The sequence below is a fragment of the Sturnira hondurensis genome, unplaced genomic scaffold (genome assembly GCF_014824575.4).
Source record: "Sturnira hondurensis isolate 20B ecotype Veracruz unplaced genomic scaffold, ASM1482457v3 Scaffold0006799, whole genome shotgun sequence".
Lineage (NCBI taxonomy): Eukaryota > Metazoa > Chordata > Mammalia > Chiroptera > Phyllostomidae > Sturnira > Sturnira hondurensis.
Genome location: NW_028079430.1, coordinates 449,242 through 466,096, shown reverse-complemented (window position 1 = coordinate 466,096; position 16,855 = coordinate 449,242). Strand labels below are relative to the sequence as shown.

General features: G+C 39.8%; 1 protein-coding gene across 5 annotated transcripts in view; it reads right to left on the bottom strand.

Moving 5' to 3' along the window:
• WDR47 (WD repeat domain 47) overlaps window positions 1-16,855 on the bottom strand; it is a 46,349-nt gene that overhangs the window by 18,620 nt on the left and 10,874 nt on the right. For 3 of the 5 annotated variants that reach the window (XM_037050423.1, XM_037050426.1, XM_037050428.1), the window contains exons 2-6: window positions 13,486-13,652; window positions 11,316-11,399; window positions 8,889-8,973; window positions 6,256-7,058; window positions 3,585-3,711 (exon numbers count right to left, since the gene is read on the bottom strand). In XM_037050423.1, coding sequence (XP_036906318.1) covers window positions 3,585-3,711; window positions 6,256-7,058; window positions 8,889-8,973; window positions 11,316-11,399; window positions 13,486-13,643 — 1,257 coding nt within the window. In that variant the 5' untranslated portion in view covers window positions 13,644-13,652. The remainder of the gene's footprint in view (window positions 1-3,584; window positions 3,712-6,255; window positions 7,059-8,888; window positions 8,974-11,315; window positions 11,400-13,485; window positions 13,653-16,855) is intronic. The other 2 variants (XM_037050424.1, XM_037050427.1) reach the window with 1 other exon arrangement.

Here is a 16,855-nt window from a genome sequence, read left to right as displayed (position 1 = left end):
TCTGAGACAAAATGATATGTCCTTTTAAAAATTTTCTTGTGGTAAAATAAATGTAAAATCTGTCATTTTAACCGTGGTGAAGTGTCCCATTTGGTGGCATTCATTGTACTCATCACAATGTGCAATCCATACCACATTTACAACATTGTCACCGCCCCAAACAGAAGTGCTACCCATGAAGGAGTAAGTCCCCATTTCCCCCTCCTCCAAGCCCCTGGTCATCTCCACTCCACTTTCTGTCTCCATAAATCTGCCTCGTCTAGATATTTCATATGAATGGAATCATACAATACTTCTCCTTTTGTGATGGGCTTATTTCGCTTAGCATGATGTTTTCAAGGTTTGTCCATGCTGTACTCGTCAGAACCTCATTCCTTGTTAGGGCTGAACAATATTTCATCATATGGATACAGCATTTTTGTTTATCCATTAACCTGCAGGTCGGTATTCGTGAATTCTACCTTTCAGCAGCTGTGGACAGTGCTGTTACAAGCCTGGATGGACAGGTATCGGTTGAGTCCTGGCCTTCACTGAGGTTGCGTGCACTAAGAGTGGAGTTACTGGCCCACATGATAGCTCTGTGTTGAGTACCACCAGATTCCAGCCTGCAATGTATGAGAGTGCACATTTCTCCACCTCTTCACCAACGCTTGTTATTTTCCGCTGCTTTGACTGTAACCACCCGAGCAGTTGGGAACTTCCATTCACTGTGCTTTTGATTTGCATCTTTCCAATGACTAGTGATAGCTGGCATTTTTTCATGTGATTATTGGCCATCTGTATCTATTCTTTGGAGAAATGTCTATTCAAGTTCTTTCTTAAAATCAGATTGTCTTTTTGTTGTGGGCTTGTAGGACAGGCGCACCTCAGAGATCTCACAGGTTCCGTTCCAGACCGTTGCAACAAAGCAGAAGTCGCAACAAAGCAGGCACAGTTCTGCTCTCCCGGTGCACACACCAGGTATGTGTACACTGTACTGTAGCTATTAAATGTGTAATAACATGTCTAAAAAGAAAACAAGGTACACGTCTTCATTTCAAAATATTTTATTGCCAAAAAAATGCTGTCAGCTGGGCCCTTCAGCACTCCAGAGTCCTTTTGGTGCCAATAGATGTTACTGATGCAGAATCGCCACAGACGTCCCCCTTGTAAGGAAATGCAGTGCCTGCGAAGCATAATAAACCTGTGTCTGCCTGCAGTGCCTGCCTATTCTGGATATTAAACCCTTATCAGATATGAGATTTGCAAATATTTTTCTCATTCTGTAGGCTAGCTTTTCATTTTCTTGAAAATGTCCTTTGATGTACAAGTTTTAAATTTTGATAAAGAACAGTTTACCAATTTTTATGTTTGTTGCTCATGCTTCTGGTATCATATCTAAGAACACATTACAAAATTGTTTTAGAGAGATTTTTTTAGAAGGATTAGTGTTGACTCTGCTTTAAGGAGTTGGTATAATTCTCCAGTAAAACCATCTGATTGCACTTTTCTTTATTGGGAGATATTTGATTATTGATTCAACCTCTTTACTTGATATAAATCTGTTGAGATTTTGTACTTCTTGAATCAGTTTAGGTAATTTGTGTGTTTCTAGAAATTTTTCCATTTCATCTACATTATTTAATTTTTTGGCTTACACTTAGTCATAGTAGTCCTCTTATAATTCTTTTCATCATTTTAAGGTTGATAGCAATGTCCTGGTTTCATTTCTGACTTTACATATTTGTGACTTTTCTCTTTTTTTCTTTGCAAGTTTAGTTAAAGGCTTGTCAATTTTATTAATCTTTTCTAAGAATTAACTTTTAGTTTCACTGATTCTCTCCATTGTTTTCCTGGTCTCTATTTTATTTATCACTCTTTTAATGTTCATTTTATTTTCTTTAAGATTTTATTTTTAGAGAAAGGGGAGGGAGGGAGAAAGAGAGGGACAGAAACATCAATGTGTGGTTGCCTCTTGAGTGCCTCCCTGCTGGGGACCTGGCCCGCAAGCCAGGCAAGTGCCCTGACTGGGCATAGAACCAGCAGCCCTTTGGTTCGCAGGCCGCACTCAGTCCACTGAACCACACCAGCCAGCACCACTCTTCCAATTTTTATTACTTCCTTCCTTCTGCTAGTTTTCAGCTTAATTTGCTCTTCTTTTCATACTTCTGCAAGGCATAAAGTTGGATTACTGATTTCAGAGTGTTCTTCTTTTTCTTTTTTCCTAATAATTTTATTTATTTCTTTTTTAAAGAGAGGGGAAGGAAGGGAGGGAGAAAGAAGGAAAGATACATCAAAGTGCAAGAGCTACATTAATTAACTGGTTGCCTGTCACATCCCACCAACTGGAGACCTGGCCCACAACCCAGGCATGTGCTCTGACTGGGAATCAAACCTGCCACCTCTCAGTTCGCAGGCCTGCATTCAATCCACTGAGCCACACCAGCCAGGAATTGTTCTTCTTTTTTAATGCAGGCATTTACAGCTATATTTTTCTCCCCTGAACACTGCTTTTGGCTGCATCTCATAAGTTTGAAATGAATGTTTTGGTATGTTCTTTTCATTTTCTTTACTTTTTAAAATTTTAATCTTTATTGTATTTTTTTTTTTACCATTACCATTTAGCCTTTCTAGTTTCATTCCACTATGGTCAGAGAAGATACACTGTATGCTTTAAGTCTTTAAACAATTTTTGATTCAGTGAGCTTTGTTTTGCGTCCTAACACACGGTTCACCCTGAAGAACACTGCACGTGCACTTGGTATTCTGCTGCTGCTGGCGTGCTCTGCACATGTCTGTTAGGTCTGGATGGTCTGTACTGTGGTTCAAGTCCTCTGTGGTCTTCCTGACCTTTGGTTTAGGTGTTCCACCCATTATTGCAAGTGGGGAACTGAGGTCTCCAACTACTACTGCATAACTGTCCATGTCTCCCCTCAACTCTGTCAGTGTTTGATTCATTTATTTTGGGGTTCTTCTGTTTGGTACAAATATGCATCTGTATTTTTAATAGCATTTTTTCTACTTCACTCTTAATATTTAGTTAAAAACAAAAAATATATTCAATGTATTAGAATGACCTAATATTCACCCTTTCTAAGTGACATAAAAGATGAAATTTATATCCTGTTTTATAATTTCCTTTCCAAAACACCATAGAAAAGTAGTTTGGAACTCTAAAAGCTCAAATAAAAGTATTATTATTTTTTTAATTCATTTAAGTATTACATTATATTACAGATGTTACAATTTTTATTCATTAAATCTAAATAGTAAAATATAAAACATATCTTAAAAACACAAGCTATCTATGTTTAATGTGAGTTCCATCACTTGAGTCCTCAAATATATGAGATCAGTGCCAACTGGGATATTTTAGACTGCTAATACATTACCTGTTCTAATGATCCAAAATACAAAATGACAAGTAGAAATAACATAGTTTCTTAAAAGAGAGGGGATAAAATAAGCTAATTAGTGAGAACATCTATATTCTGTCTCCTACTCCCAAGTATCAGAAAACCTTTCTATAAATTCTGTCCAAGCAAATACTATTACTTCTTACAAAAGGAATAACTCTAAAAGACACTCAGCGTAGTAAATATCACCTCATTTTTGTCTTGCTTAGCTGGCCCTGGATTCTGCGTTCCATTTGCAGGCTCTTTTTCGGACACTGAACTCGGGCCCAGGATCTCACTGTTGACGGGCCGCTGTGCCTCAACAGGTGTATCGCTTCTTCCAGAAAGGTGCAAGAGAACAAAAAGGTAGGGTGAAGGAAAACATATTTCAGTTAGCAAAATTTTAATTTAAAGTAACATTTAACATTTGATATGTCAGACATACCAAAATACATATTTAGGGTTCAGGAAAGCGGAGCTAGTCACTTTCACAAGGACACCATCAGCTGGGAGCCTTGCACGTGCAAGGACCTAAACGTGCACACACACTCGCACCCGGAGGATGAGGTAGAAAGGTCGGGGAAGAGTCTCCAGCCACTGGCCAAGTGTTTATCAAATGCACACAAATGTATTTTTTAATTTACCTTTCTTTTCTTAAGCACACTGCTTAAAAGGCTTTAAAAATAGGATGTGCTTATAATAAATGAGCACTGGGTTATTAAGCAAGGAGGCCTCCCATCTGAAATAAGGTGTGTGGCCTTGGGCAAATCACTTACATTCTCTGTGCCTTAGCTACAGCTATAAATTGGATAATAGGCTGGATGACCTAATGCCTAAATTCTCTTTATGAACTCTCAAGCTGTGATTTTTTTTATCCAAATGTTTGGATTCTTTATCCAAACATTCATTTTTTTCCTCCAATATGTTCCAACAAAATTTTAAAAACTGTTGAGATTTTTCTAATAAAATTTTTATTTATTTACTTTTAGAGATGGGGGAGAGAGAAAGAGAGGGAGAGAAAGAAACATCAATGTGTGGTTGCCTCTCGCACGCTACCTACCGGGTACCTGGCCCAAACCCAGGCATGTGCCCTGACTAGGAACTGAACTGGCAACTCTGGTTCATATGCAGACACTTCATCCACTGAGCCACATCAGCCAGGGCAACTGTTGAGTTTTTATTAAAAGGCTTTCTTTGGTTTATTTGCAGTTAGCATAAAAGCTAAACATGGCCCTGGCTGGTGTAGCTCAGTGGATTGAGCACGGGCCTTCGAGCCAAACAACCGCGGTTCGATTCCCAGTCAGGGCACATGCCTGGGTTGCAGGCCAGTTCCCAGCAGGGGACCCACAAGAGGCAACCACACATTGATATTTCTCTCCTTCTCTCCTTCCCTTCCCCTCTAAAGATAAATAAATAAAGTATTAAAAAAAAGCTAAACATGTATGTTTCTAATATTTTTAATGTATACATTTTTAATGTATAATAATTAATGTATACTAAGCTTGATACCTTATGTCAGGGTGTTCTTAATACTCTTTTAAAATACTAGCAATTTCTAATTTTTGCAGTTACACTCTGTTCAAAATTTATAATACTTAATATCATCTAAAGATGATGAATATGGCAGTCATTTACACAAATTACCTAATGGTACAAGGCATCATGGGAAAAAGTACAAAAGTAAAATGATCTTTGCCCTTATGAACTTTGATTATGATGTGGCCCCATGATGGACTCTCTGGACAGAAGTATATAAGACGTATGAAAACACAGGTCCAGCCCTGGCCAGGTAGCTCAGCTGGTTAGAGCATCATCTGCATACTCCGAGGCTGAGGTTCAATCCCAGATCAAGGCACATATAAGAAGTTAACGAAAAGCCCTGGCTGGTATGGTTCAGTGGACTGAGTGCTGGCCTCTGAACCAAAAGGTTGCTGGTTCGATTCCCAGTCAGGGCACATGCCTGGGTTACAAGCCAGGTCCCCAGCTAGGGGCATGCAAGAGGCAACCGACTGATGTATCTCTCACACACCAATGTTTCTCTCCCTCTCTTTCTCCCTCCCTTCTCTCTCTGAAAATAAGTAAATAAAATCTTTAAAAATAAACAAGTAAACTAAATTTTTTAAAACTAATGAATAAATGCATAAATAAATGGAACAACAAATCAATATTTCTTTCTCCTTTCCCCTCTAAAAAAATCAGTTTTAAAAAAATTTTAAGAAAGAAAATATAAAAATATCCACGATCTTTCAAGTGAAAAAAAGCAGATCATATGAACATGTATATGGTATGCTCTCAATTTCAAAACATGTATTAAAAAAACTGCTTGTCTAAGGGTGAGACTATGTAGAATTTTTTAAAGATTTTATTTATTTATCTTTAGAGAGGATGGGAAGAAGAGAGGGAGAGAAATATCAATGTATGGTTGGCTTTCATGCATCCCCGGCTGGGAACTGGCCTACAACCCAGGCATGTGCCCTGACTGGGAATCGAACCATGATCCTTTGGTTCACAGGCCTGAGCTCAATCCACTGAGCTACACCAGCTAGGGCGAGACTATGTAGAATTTTAATTCTCAAATTTACACTCCTCTATAGGTTCCAGAATTTCTTCAGAGCACACATATTGCTTTTATAACCAGCAAAAGAAAGAATAACACAGGACAAAAATAGAAAGATTTTCCCTGATAATTCTAACTATCAAAATTTAAACACCCTTTGTAAAGTTTTAAGGACAAGCTTTCATCTCAAGGAACTTGAACACTAAGAAAACACACTGCCCCACCACCACCCATACACACACACACACACACACACACACACACACAATTAGATTACCTCATGCTCACTGAGATTTTTAAACTTTTTTATGACCAAAAGCTTACCGTTCAGGGGATTCTTCATAAATACTGTGACATTCTGTATTCTCAAGCATGAGACTTCTACTGAGGTTCTGTGCCCCCGGATAATGGAAGTTAGCAAAGGAGTGTGACATTGGGGAAGTTTTGTTCCCAAGGTCTGAGATTCTCTTGTCGTGACTGGTCAGCCCACAGGTGAGGCCGTCTAGAGCAGGGTTCAGCGAGCGGGTCATGTAGGCGTCAGCTGACTGCGGCCTTCTCATTGGAGATGATGGATAGGGAGAGAGTTTGCTGATAAGAGGAGTCAAAAGATCAGCGTACGCAGCTTTTGTGGGTTTCAGGAGTTTGTCAACATGAATATTAAGCATTTTCTGTTCAAAAGCACAAGAGAAGACCGAAGATGGGAGGTTCTGAAGCCATGACAATAAACTCAGATCCAAATCGTCACAACCATTACCACACAAGAGGTCGATGCCAAGAAGTACTTCGCTTTCTGTAATTTCTTCTCCGGTGGCTTTACTTTGACAAAACTCTACGCAGCACTCATAAAGGAGGCCCTTCATTACGAGCTGAAATAAACGATTGTTGCTGGCTTTAAAACCAGCCTCACTCAGCTTCCTATCGGCAGGGATGAATTCTGCAACCATAACACACGCCTCTTCAAAACAGTGCACCCGTGCAGTGCTGGGGTTCCAGTCCTTGAATTCGGCGTGGTTGGTCAGACGAGGCAGAGTCAGAAGCAAACAGAGCTTGCTGTAGTCGTCTTTAGAAGGACAGTACTCTTCTAAGGCGTGCAAACACTGCACAGCCTCTTGCATAGTGAACTCCAGCTGTAAGGAAAATGCAAGTTATCACTATAAAGAAAGATGCTGAGAGGCAGGAACAATGAGAGTGTTTCATTCAAATACAGAGATACTTTGCGTACTTCCATCAACGACTGAACTGCAAAAGAATAACTTCTGGTGTCACAGAATACTGATAGAATTTTTAGAATATTTAACAACTTCCAAGTCAGAAACCAAAATGTTTTTCACTACTAAAATGAAAAGATTAAGCCCTGGCTGGTATAGCTCAGTGGATTGAGCGCAGGCCTGCGAACCACACAATCGCAGTTCGATTCCCAGTCAGGGCACATGCCTGGGTTGCAGGCCAGTTCCCAGCAGGGGGCGCATGAGACACAACCATACATTAATGTTTCTCTCCTTCTCTCCTTCCCTTCCCCTCTAAAGATACATTTTTTAAAAAAAAAATTAAAAATAAAATGAAAACATTAAGTAATTTTGTCAGTTAGCACATGAAGCTTTCATCTATACAAATAGTGTTATAATTCAGGCCTGACTATTATTTTTCAAAATGTGCAGTTTTTAAGGGTAACAACTGAGTTTTGTAAAACTGAGAACTGCAGCACGCCAACATTCAACTGTCTCTGTAGGTTGCTATCACTCCAGTTTCATCCAAAAGGCAAAAGAGCCATCCTCAAAACCTGGGTTAAGAATGTTTGTACAGAAAAAGAAAGCAAATCAAGAGAAGGACCATCCTACAGTCCATTTGCTACAAGAATAGTATAGAGAATAAGAGGAGGCTTAGCTGGGAGACAAATTACAATAATTTGTATGGTAAATGTTATCATAATGTCTAATAAGCTTTTATTTTTTAATTTTTCCCCAGACACTTTAAATGATGTAAGGAAACTTACAGCCAACATATTCCAGCTTCTATGTCTTACATATGGGAAAAGTTAGGATGCAGATTTAACCAAAGAAATTCAGTTTGTTAGTGACAAAGAATAAAAATGAGGTCTTTTGACTTACATTCCAGTGTTCTTTCCACTTTTAAACATCATTATCTGGCAAACATTTCTCTATTATATATGAAAGTCCGCACTATAATTTCTTTACAGTTCATTGCAAGGACACATACTGGCACTTAATAAAAGTTTCATTGGTTTTAGACGTAACCATAATAATATTTTAAAACTTGAAAAGTAATTCTCTGGTCAGAAAGAATTTAATATCATTGGATTTATATTGTCAGAAAGACAATCATTTGATCAAAAACCCACTTCTAAGACCTGGCTGGTGTAGCTCAGTGGATTGAGCGTGGGCCTGGGAAACAAAGGGTCGCCAGTTCGATTCCCAGTCAGGGCACATGCCTGGGTTGCAGCCCAGGTCCCAAGTAGGGGATACATGAGAGGCAACCACACATTGATGTTTCTCTCCCACTCTTTCTCCTTCCCTTCCCCTCTCTCTAAAAATACATTAATTAAATATTTGAAAAAAAACCAACCCACTTCTGGATCAAAGGAAATACTGATAAGACAGAAAGAAGAGGTGCACACAGTCTACTCCTGGGACACAAAAACGAGCAACGCGCTCCAGTCGTCGGGTCACACATCTACTGCTACCGAAGCCGCCGTAACCAGGAGGGGAGCGTGGCTCTCCAACTAGCCGGCCATTCATTTATCACCTCTGCCTCCACCCTGGGACAAATCTGGACGTACGACGGGCGGAAAGTACCATGACTGTAAAGGAGCAGATCTTACCCCATCCCAGCTCACAAAAACTTCGAGCACTCATGACACTAATATTTCGTTTGAGTCAATGAAACACTGACGGCTGAAACAAGACCAGGGCGCAAACCTTCAGGAATAAAAACCTTACGTGCTGGGGCTCGTCTTCCGCTGACATTGCGTTGTTAACACATAGAGCTTCTAAAAACTTCTGCTTCAGGATAATGTAACGAAACCTGTGAAAAATAAAGACAGCAATTAAAATGATTAAAAGGCTGAGTTATAGCAATGTCCAAGACCGAAAATGAAACCCAAGTTCCTGAAGCAAAACAGGCCAAGTGTGTCTGAAAAAAGTAGTTATTTCTTTAAAAACAAAGGATTTAAAAAAAATAATTTTCCAATATCTCAGAAATCAAATGTACCTATAAGTTACTATAAGTACCATTGCTTTCAGGAATTCTTAAAATGGTTTCTAAAGCTTATCACATTGAAACTATAGTAAAAATTATTTCAGTAGCAAATAATCACAACTTAATACTCAAAGAAAGGATTTCTACTTCCAAAATTAATTCTAACCAAAAATCAAGTTTTTATGGAAGATGTCAAACATAACCTGATATAAAATCAAAATCCTCTATACTCACAATGTTTTTGTTTTCTCAAAATATGACTATTTTTCTTTTCAAACATGAGAACAGCCTAATATAAATAAGCTGAAAGGGTAAGGAGAAATGAACAACATTTCTAAAAAGGTCATAAAATAACTAAAGACTTAACACTTTTTAGCAGAAATTTTCAGGAAGGAAAAGGGAAAGCAAAGAGTCTTTGACTTGCCTAAGAACCCAAAAATGCTGGATGCCTTAAGCACTCTAATGAAAAAGTATTTCTAAGAACTGAAAGAAAATAATAACAAGACTTCATTCTTTCAACCATTGCTGTGGCACAAACATATGTCCTGTAAACACAAAATCCATGCTTTCAAAAAAGAGGGCCAACTAATAAGCCACATGAAACACGCACAGTGTTCAGGAAGGTCCAAAGGCACGTGAGACCAATACTACCAGAAAGGAAGTGCGAGGAAAGCCTTCGAAAAACCGACTCTTGGAAGATGACCAGGAGTGCGCCAGCGTACAGGCAGGAGGTGATGAAAGGAACAGGACTCCAGATAAGGGCAGAAGGCACCAAAGCAAACGGGTACCGACAGCCTGGTGTGAATGCAGACCCCAAAAAGGGAAGTTCCACTCCTGCTAATGGCTGAGTCACTTGTACCTGGCTGACCTTTCTATACAGGTAAATGACAAAACCTAGACCCCCCAAAAAAACCCCAACTGTTAGAAGGCCCCGAGGAACAGCAAAAAGCTGGCACAACGGGAGGGAAGTTAGTCCTTGGGAAAAGGGAACTTTCGGGGCTGATACTCCAGGGTAGAAGTATCAGGGCGCCTTCCGGCTGAGGGCGCCCCCGGTCCACAGGGTACCAGCTCCAACTCAAGCACAGAGCTGCAGTTCGCCAGCTCGAGAAGTCGGCAGGGTGCCTGGCACTGCCAGAGCAGCTGCAAAACGGGGGGAGGGGAGGGAATCCAAAAAAGGAGGAAGCCACAATGGCAGATACACCAAACTCTATGGTATAATCTGCCCAAATCCTTGGCTGTCTCTGGAACTGCTGAAAACCAATGAAAAAGAAAAACTCTTGTTGTTGCCAAAGGTGGGAATGGATGAAACGGGAGAGGGGGGCTGAAAGGCACCAACTTCCAGTTATAAAATATAAGTCAGTCTCGGGGGTGCAATGTACAGCTTGGTGACAGTTAATACTGTACTGCATATTTTAAAGTTGCTAAAAGAGTAGATCTTAAAAGTCCTCATAACAAGAAACAGAATTTGTAACTATGTATGGGGATGGATGTTAGACTAATTGGGGGGATTATTTTGCAAATACTGAATCATTACGTAGAACTTCTGAAACTGTCAATTACATCTCAATTTTTTAAGAAATCTTGAAGACATCTGGCTGGTGTGGCTCAGTGGGTTGAGTGTCGGCCTGCGAACCAAAGGGTTACCAGTTCGATTCCCAGTCAGGGCACATCCCTGGGTTTCGAGCCAGGTCCCCAGTAGGGAGCACTCAAGAGGCAACCACACATTGATGTTTCTCTCTCTTTCTTTCTCCCTCCCTTCCCTCTCTCAAAAAAATAAATAAAATCTTTTAAAAAATAAAAATAAAAAATCTTGAAGGCAGGCAGAAAAAAAAGAAACATTACATACAAAAGAATAAAGATACACACTCAGCTGTTTGTCAGAAGTAATGGAGGCCAGGAGACAATGAAATGATAGCTTTAAAATCTTCCCACTATTACAAAGAAACAACGGCTTCAGTCATGGCCCTTGTGACTTTCTGGATACAGATGCTGTTGATTAAGTAGGTTATGTATCAGATTCAACTAATTGAAGAGCATGCAATGTGTCCTGTGGAAGTGCCCTCAAGCAATGGAAAAACAAAGTCTTTTTTTTATTGTTTATTGTGGGGGTTTTTTTTGCTAAACTTCTACCAGTGATAAGATATTTAAAACTTCGGGTGAAATCTTACCTTTTCTTGTCAAATTTTTCCATACATTCTAGAGGCTGAATGAACTGAAGAACTTCATCCCACTGACCATCAAGGATTAGCTGCCTATATAAAGAAAAAAATCCATGTATTTGTCAAATTTGGGTTACACTAATTAAAAGCAGGATAGATGACAAGATAGTATTAAAGCTTCAGCCCGAAGTCTGTAAGGAGAGGGACTTTTTACTTGGTTCCTCAACCACTACAATAAAACAATTTTCCCACAACTTATTTGTAACAACATATGCTATACGAGAAGAATTAGTGAATCTTTCAACACTCCTCATTCTAATATATATGTGTTTTTACACATATGTAAAAAAAATGGGACTAAATCTAAAAATTCCTTTATTGCCCTAGGCATCTTACAGTTTGAAAGCTATTCTCTATCACTCAGGAGCCAGTGTGTGGGTGTGTTCCTGCCCGTGTTTTCTCTCCTGGGGGCAACCTGGCAGTGTCTGGAGACATTTTTGGCGGTCACAGCGGGAGTGCTACTGATACCCGCTGGGTGCCGGTCAGAGATGCTGCTGAACACCCCCCCCACACAGGACGCCCCTCCCCAAGCACACACGCAACGAAGAACTCTCGTGCACAAAACGTTAATAGCGCCGAGGTTGACAAACCCTGCTCTGAACTGGGAGTCCTCCATCTCTGAGGCATTCAGCGCCACAGCTTACACTCTGAGAATGAACACAGGACGGAGTACGGTCGGACTCCATCCTACTCTAGGTTCTACGGGAACTTCCACCTTAGAAGGCATTTCCGTTGCAGCTCTTCCTTTATAATAGCAGTTTCCCACCTTTTGGATTTTTAGAACAGTAAATTTTTTAAAGGAAGGGATGAGTAGGAGAATCTACACAGGACTGCCGACTTTTGATTCTGTACAGCAGAAACATCAATAAAAAGCAATCACTGTATCATAATCATTTTATAAAGGGACATTAAATATTTATAAAGGTAGGAAGGAGGCAATTTCAAAGGCCAGCCCTCTAAGATGAATACATCTAGTTACATGAAAAACTTGCTATTTTACAATTCCATGCATTTCCCTCCAGATCAGCAAAAATTCCTCACAAACCAACAGGTTCCTGGAGGGGATATTTGAAAGTCGCAGCTCAATTTCAGGAGCAGTCGCCTTTGGAAGGCAGGGCCACAGGGATACTGCCTGGGGACTGGCGCCTGGCCTTCCCGCTGCCTCAGCTCCCAGGAGCTCCCTGCCGTTCTTTATGCCAAATACAGGGGCCGTGCGGTGGAGTTCCAACAAACTCGCCTACTATCACAAAGCTTTTCCTAAAGTTCCTTTTTCATGAACTAGGGAGACTTCATTTCTTAAGGCTTTCCAAGTCACAGTGCCACAGATCCAAGATCCTGTGCCTTTTGTCAGGGACACTCGGCATTTTTACCACACAAGCATAAAACACAGTTCTCTCCAGAAATTTGAGTTTTTCTCTTTCTGTCCAAGTTAGGATATATTTAGCTTTCCACTTTGGCAAACATTAATTCCCTTTTGCTCTGCAATCCAACCTCCAAGAATCTTGTTCTAATCCAAGATACAGAAAAAAGATGCTCAGCAGAGCATTTATTTCAGAAAAATTGAAAACGATTTGTCTAAAAACAGAGAAGCCATTAGTATATTAAGAAAATTGAAAAATTTTAGAGTGTAAAGTTGGTAATCACATAGAGAATCCTTCCAGTGTGAATAGATAAGGCAGGACACTAATCTATAAATGCAACATAATCGCTGTTAGTTTTTACTGTGCACAGAAAGTCATCGGTAGCATGTCTGGGCGGTGGGGTGGTTTCAGAACAACATCACCCTTCTGGAGTCTCCGCTTCCTTCATCAACTAGTTTTTACGACAATGCCACATCCACAATGTCTCTCTACCTCGTTTTTTTTTCTTTTACCTCTTTTTTTTAATGGAACTCTAGATCTCACTACTAAAAACAGTCTACAGAAAACATTGTTTTGTAAATGTTTTTGTAAATTTTGCAATATAGGCAATTTTTTAAAATTATACTTATGTACCCTTTTCTTATGTACCCTTTTACTTATGACTATAAGGATCTACTTGACTTATACATTATTACCTTACTGATACTTCACATTTCTTTCAAGGAGCAACAAACCCCACAGAACTAATGAATTCGTACCTCAGGAAAAGCATATCATCTGAAAATAGGCCGTTTATGACCCCACTTTCCTTCTCGAGAGCCAACATACTGATGTGAAGCTTCTTCGAATTCAAGAAGTCTAAAATCAGCTTAATGATTTCCACCTCTTTTACATTCACTGTTTCTTCCGCCGTCATGTTGACAGTCTAAATGTTAAACAGAACAAAACAAAAATTAGTGCTATTTTTATTTCTAAGTGTTATTAACTGTCTGGAAACTACAGATAACTGTTTTTTTGGAAATATTTAGCATAGGTATTTTGCAGTGTAATTGTAATACTTACTAAAACCAAGTCATTCTTTAAAGTGTAATAAAGGTACAACTGTGATGTTTTTAAAGTCCTTATCTTTGAGAGATGCACAATGGAATAATTATAGATTGGCTGATATAAAGTCTGTGATTTACTTCAAAATAATACAAGAAGAGGGGAGTGGGAGGAGAGAAAGATCAAATGATAATCATAACTACTGAAGCAGGGTAATGGGTAATGGAGGCTCATTTGCTGTGGTCTGAATGTTTGTGCCTTTGAAAATTCATATGTTCAGTCCTGGCTGGTGTGGCTCAGTAGATTGAGCACCAGCCTGTGGACTGAAGGGTCGCCGGTTCAACTACTGGTCAGGGCACATGCCTCGGGTGCAGACCAAGTTCCCAGTTGGGGGTGTGCGAGGGACAACTGGTAAATCTCCCACACATCCGTGTTTCTCTCCCTTCCTTTCTCCCTCCCCTCCTGTCTCTCTAAAAATAAATAAACGAAATATCTTTTTAAAGAATGTACACAGAGACACATACACAGTAGTGCCCCTTATCTGCAGGGGATCTATTCCAAGATGCCCAGGGGACAGTACTGAACCCTATATACACTATGCTTTTCCTATACATACAGACCTTTTCACTCAAAAGAAGCATGTTACAGCTTCTCTTCGGCACATCTAAATTGCCAGCATCACCACTCTTGTGCTCTGGGGTCATTAGGACGTAATATAAGGGCTAAGGAAGACAGTCAATCTGACGACCAAGACAGCCACTAAGGGAGTGCCGGGCGAGGAGCGTGCACAGGGCGAACACCCTGGACAGCGGGCGGCTTGTGCCTGGGCGGCTGCAGCAGGGCTGAGCGAGAGCTCACTGCCGCACTCAGAACAGCGCACGATTTAACACGTGAATGATTGATTTTGGAAATTTCCAGTTAATATTTTTGGACTGTGGTTGACTGCAGGTAACTGACACCGTCAATGACGGGAACTACTGCACATACCTTTAAAGATAACATTTAATTCATAAACACTTCTAATCTTAAACTATCAATTATTACAGAAAGCTAGAATTCTCCCTGATTCAGAGGAAAAGAATTGAATAATTAATGCTTCATACCACCTTCCCAGGAAGGCCATAAATCAGTAAGAGTTAACTAGCTTAAGAACAGCGAAAATTATCTTTTAAAATGAGACATAGAGTACAAAACATTAGTTAACATATAAAAATAAACAAAGAAGTAACTCTAAAGACAAAGTACAGAGTAGACTTTATTCCCAGCTGCTCTAAAAGCCATCCCAAGAAACAGAGCCTCAGCCCTCAGTCTGACTGGTCTCCAGCCCAAGTCAGCTCTGACGGCACCTCAGGTAGACCTGCCGCCCCACACTACACATGGGATGAGCACTCACCACTTGGAATTTATGTAGGGCCAAAACAGTGTATTCCACTGAAAATAGAAAAAAAATCAGATTGCTTCAATATTTCCATATTAAATGACTGATTTGTCTGTTAAAAAAAAATCACAAAAAACATCTTCCTTTAAAATATAAATTTTTAGCCCTGGCTGGTGTGGCTCAGTGGATTGAGCTATGGCCTGCGAACCTAAGGGTCGCCAGTTCAATTCCCAGTCAGGGCACATGGCTGGGTTGCCGGCCAGGTCCCCAGTAGGAGCACACGAGAGGCAACCACATGCTGATGTTTCTCTCCCTCTCTTTCTCCCTTCCCCTCTGTCTAAAAATAAATAAATAAATAATCTTTAAAAAATTTTTACTTACATCTAATTCTTGGACTAGGTAAGTAAGGAAATAAGACTTTTCTTTAACAGTAAGTACATCTGAAAACCAGCTGGCAGGTGGTTAGTATTTAATATTTAGATGACAATATCCACAGAAACTAAGTTTCAAATTGCAGTGTAACAAGATTAGAAGAACATATTAAGAGGCCAGAAATACAATTATTATTTTTAAGAGATTTTATTAGTTACTTTTAGAGAGAGGGAAGGGAGGGAAAGAGAGGGAGAGAAACATCGATGTGCGAGAGAAACATCTATCTGTTGCCTCTCACTTGCCCCCAACTGGGGACCTGGCCCTGCAACCCAGGCACGTGCCCTGACCAGGAACTGAGCTGGCCACCTTCTGGTTAACCGGACAATGTCCAACCTACTGAGCCACACCAGTCAGGGCTAAAATTATTTTTTAAATCTAATTAAAGCCAAAATGCTAACAATAAGAAAGAAATAATGAGGTATTTTAATAATGAAAGCGGTATTTTAATAATGACATAATGAAAGAAATATACCAGCTTCTATATACATTTCCATACATAAATATGAAAAAAGTTTCATGAAAAAAAATAAGCAGTAGCTTTCTAAACAAATATGGATATGATTTAAATGACCTTTTGCAATGAGATTATTCTACTTATAATACAGATTAGGAAGGAAGAAAAACACTAAGCTAAGAATAATTCTCAAGTATAAGGTTCAGGAAATTGGGGTACAGCCACCATAAATTTTATAGTAAAAAAAAACAGTGCTTAAGAAAGTCCATTAATCCCCAACTCCACCCAACTCCCTCCTACACAATGAAAACCGCTCTCTTTAATTTTCCAACTATTACGGAATGCCCAACACTGAATGACAGCGCTTTGCAGGTCCAGTTCACAGGCAAAAATGCAGATAAGGAAATGAAGCCTGTAAAGCTGTTGAAGAAAATATCAAACTGCACATTTTCCTCTAAAAAAAGAAAAAGAAAGAAACCTGCTACCTATCCTTTTAACAAAATAGCACTCTTATGTTGCTGCCAGGTCATTTAATTACACATTCCTGGTCCTTCAGGAATTATAAATACAATGTTGCTACTTTTTCCCCATCCTGTATTTTTTTAAAGGGAAGGCACGAGCCCTGGCAGATGTGGCTGGGTTCGCTGGAGCCTTGTCCTGTAGAGAAAAGGTTGTAGGTTCAGTTCCCAGTCTGGTGCACACCACCCATGGTCCCGGCCTGGGAAGCAACCAGTGGGTGTTTCTCTGTCACCCTGGCTCTCTAAAAGCCTTCCTCTCTAATGAAAAAATGTCCTCAGATGAAGATTAAAAAAAGGGGAGG